This window comes from Calidris pugnax, unplaced genomic scaffold (genome assembly GCF_001431845.1).
Source record: "Calidris pugnax isolate Ruff unplaced genomic scaffold, ASM143184v1 scaffold124, whole genome shotgun sequence".
NCBI lineage: Eukaryota > Metazoa > Chordata > Aves > Charadriiformes > Scolopacidae > Calidris > Calidris pugnax.
In genome coordinates, this window is record NW_015090914.1 from 2,237,319 (window position 1) to 2,240,116 (window position 2,798).

General features: G+C 54.1%; 1 protein-coding gene across 1 annotated transcript in view; it reads right to left on the bottom strand.

Annotated features, from left to right (window-relative positions):
* TBX20 (T-box 20) overlaps window positions 1-2,702 on the bottom strand; it is a 42,379-nt gene extending 39,677 nt beyond the window's left edge. The window contains exons 1-2 of the mRNA XM_014949488.1: window positions 2,492-2,702; window positions 1-210 (exon numbers count right to left, since the gene is read on the bottom strand). The exon at window positions 1-210 is cut by the window's left edge and continues 25 nt beyond it. Of these exons, the coding sequence (XP_014804974.1) occupies window positions 1-210; window positions 2,492-2,618 (337 nt within the window). The 5' untranslated portion in view covers window positions 2,619-2,702. The remainder of the gene's footprint in view (window positions 211-2,491) is intronic.
* Between the last annotated feature and the right edge of the window lie 96 nt (window positions 2,703-2,798).

Consider the following 2,798-nt stretch of genomic DNA (forward strand, 5'->3'; position numbering starts at 1 on the left):
CGGTCCCCAGCTCGTGGAATTTGTCCCAGAGCTCTTTGGTCTCCAGGCTGCAGGAGATTTTGGCCATCTCCTCGCTGGGGATGATGGGGGTGGTGGGGATGAGGGGTTCGGTGCACAGGGATGAAGGGCTGGAGCTAAAATCCCCGTGAGGGTCCAGGCTGGATAAATCACTCAAGGGCTGGGAGCAAGAGGATTTCTCAACGAATTGTTCTGCGGGGTTCGGGGAGGAGGGAAAACAAAATAATATTAAAATAAAAAAGAAATTTTAAAATTAAAAAAATGAATTTAAAAATAAGAATAAGTTTTTTTAAAAAATAGAATAAGTAAATAAAATAAATTAAAAAATAAAATAAGATTAAAATTACATTAAAATTAAAATTAAAATAAATACGACAAGAAAAAAAGAGAGGGGATTCAGCCACGACGGGGCAACCGCCGAGGAAAACTATTTAAAAAAATAAAAATATGCATTTCTCGTTCAGCTGCCCCCCGCCCTTGGGTCCAGTACAACCCCCTAACCCCCCTCCGCACCCCGATCCGCGCCGTTCCTCCGGCGGCAGCGCACCGTTTGAGGGCAGGGATGGGGATTTTGGGGAGCCGAGCTGCGGGGAGAGGCCGGGGCGGCGCACGGTACCGCTCGCCCGGCTCCTACCCACTCCGCGGGGCGCGGAGGGCCAGGGTAGGATCTGACCTCCCACCCCTGACGACCCAGGGGTTTTCCACGGAAAAGGTCACTAATTCTCATTAAAAAGGGAGCGCTTGGTCTCCGCGGGCCGGGCTGCTAAACCGCGGAGCGCGTAACACCCGGATAGAGCCCCCGCGCAGGCTCCGCGCTCCCTCGGCGGCTCTTAACGCCGGTCAGCGAGGTCGCCCTCCCGGTAAACCGGGTCTGCGTGTCCCCCCCTCCACCCCCCCACGGCCGGTTTGATGGGGCTGAACGCTCCGCGGGGGAGGAACAGCCTCCAGGAGTGAGACCGCGCAACTTGAGCGGGTTGAGGCAGCGGCCGCCCCCGCGACCTCCAAACCCCCCCAACCCTGCGAACCCCGGGGTGGGGGGCAAGGGAGGGGGGAGCAGGGCTGAGCTGGGGGGGGCTCTACCGCGGAAGATCCGCCGCCCGGCGCCGAGGAACGTGCCAAGAAGGATTTCGCCCGCATCTCCCTTAAAATAAAAGCCGGGTTACGGGCAGTCGTTTCCCTTCGATTTCTGACCGAATGGTGTGGGCAAAGGAGTTAAAAAAAAAAAAAGAAAAAGAAAAGAAAAAGAATAATTTTGAAAAACTTGATTGTCCGAGATTTTTTTTTTTTTTTTTCTAAAAAAAAAAAAAAAAGAAAAAGAAAAGAAAAAGAATAATTTTGAAAAACTTGATTGTGCGAGATTTTGGGTTTTTTTTTGAGAAAAAAAAATAAAAATAGCTACTTTTAATGTTGTAAATCTATCAAACGGAAATGCTACGACGTTCCCGGCCTACGTTATCGCCTGGACTAAAAAAATTATAAAGTTTGCAATGAATCCCCGGACTATGGGAGCTCTGGATCGAGATGGAGCAGGCGCCAGAGAGAGCTGCCTTTTCCAAATTCTTACAAGATCGAATGAAAACGGGTTCCTCGGCGCCCTGAAAGCTTAAAATACGTTTTCATTTTGGGGGGTTTTGGGTTTTTTTTATTGTTTTCTTTTTTTTTTTTTTTTAGTTTTCTGCCGACTCTTGGATACACGCAAATCGCAGAAAACGAAGGGGGAGGAGGAAAAAGCTGCTGATGTTTTTTAAAAACCTTCGAGAACGGGAATCGAGGCAACGGAACCGGAGCGAAATCGCGTCCCGGAAAATCGGGAGGAATTACTCTAAAAAAAAAACCCAAAAACCCTCCCGGTGGCTGCGGAGTGAAGGGGTCTCCGGGAACCTACATCCCCCCCGGAGCCAAGGGATTTTTTGGGGGTCTGGGTCCAAGTTTTACTGCCCTCTGCAAACTTAGGCAGGACGCCGGAGGTTCTCTTATTTGGCCTCCAAAACTCCCGTGATTTGTCTTATTAAATGTTAAATAAATATTTAAGACGCTGGTTTTCGTGCCGGCGGAGAGAAACTTCACCACCTTGGGCTGGGAGATTGGCGGCGAAAACCGGATTAAATCAAAGGGCGTGATTGAAACCGGGGCGGGGGGGGGGATTTAGGAAAAGGGTTTGGTGCCCGAAAAACGGCGGTGAGTGACGGGGAGAGGAGAACTGGTTTTCGCTCCGAGGGGAAACTGGGAGGGGGGAAAGGGAGTGAGGGGGGGGAGACCCACTTTAGGAAAAGGGTTTGGTGCCCGAAAAACGGCGGTGAGTGACGGGGAGAGGAGAACTGGTTTTCGCTCCGAGGGGAAACTGGGAGGGGGGAAAGGGAGTGAGGGGGGGGAGACCCACCGCCTCCTCCGGGAAGGGACGGACAGACAGACAGACGGATGGACGGACGGTAGCCCCCGGGGCCACCAGCGTTTCCCCGCCATCCCCACTCACCCAGTGGCTTGATGGTGCTCTCGGGGGACTCCTTGTCCTTGGAGCTGCCGCTGGACATCAGGGCGGCGATGGAGAAGGCGTTGGCGCGGGAGGAGAGCTGGGGTTTGGGGGGCGGCGTGTACTCCATGGCCGGCTCGGGGTGTTGGGGGGAGCGGGATAACCGAGCGGGAGGAGCGGGGCTCTGCTCCCGGCGCCCTGCGCTCCCCCGCCTTAACGCGGGGGCCGCCGAGATCCTATCGGCCGGTGGCCAATCGGCGGCGGGGCACGTCAGGGCGCCGGCCCGGCCGCGGAGGCGGGCGGGAGGAGG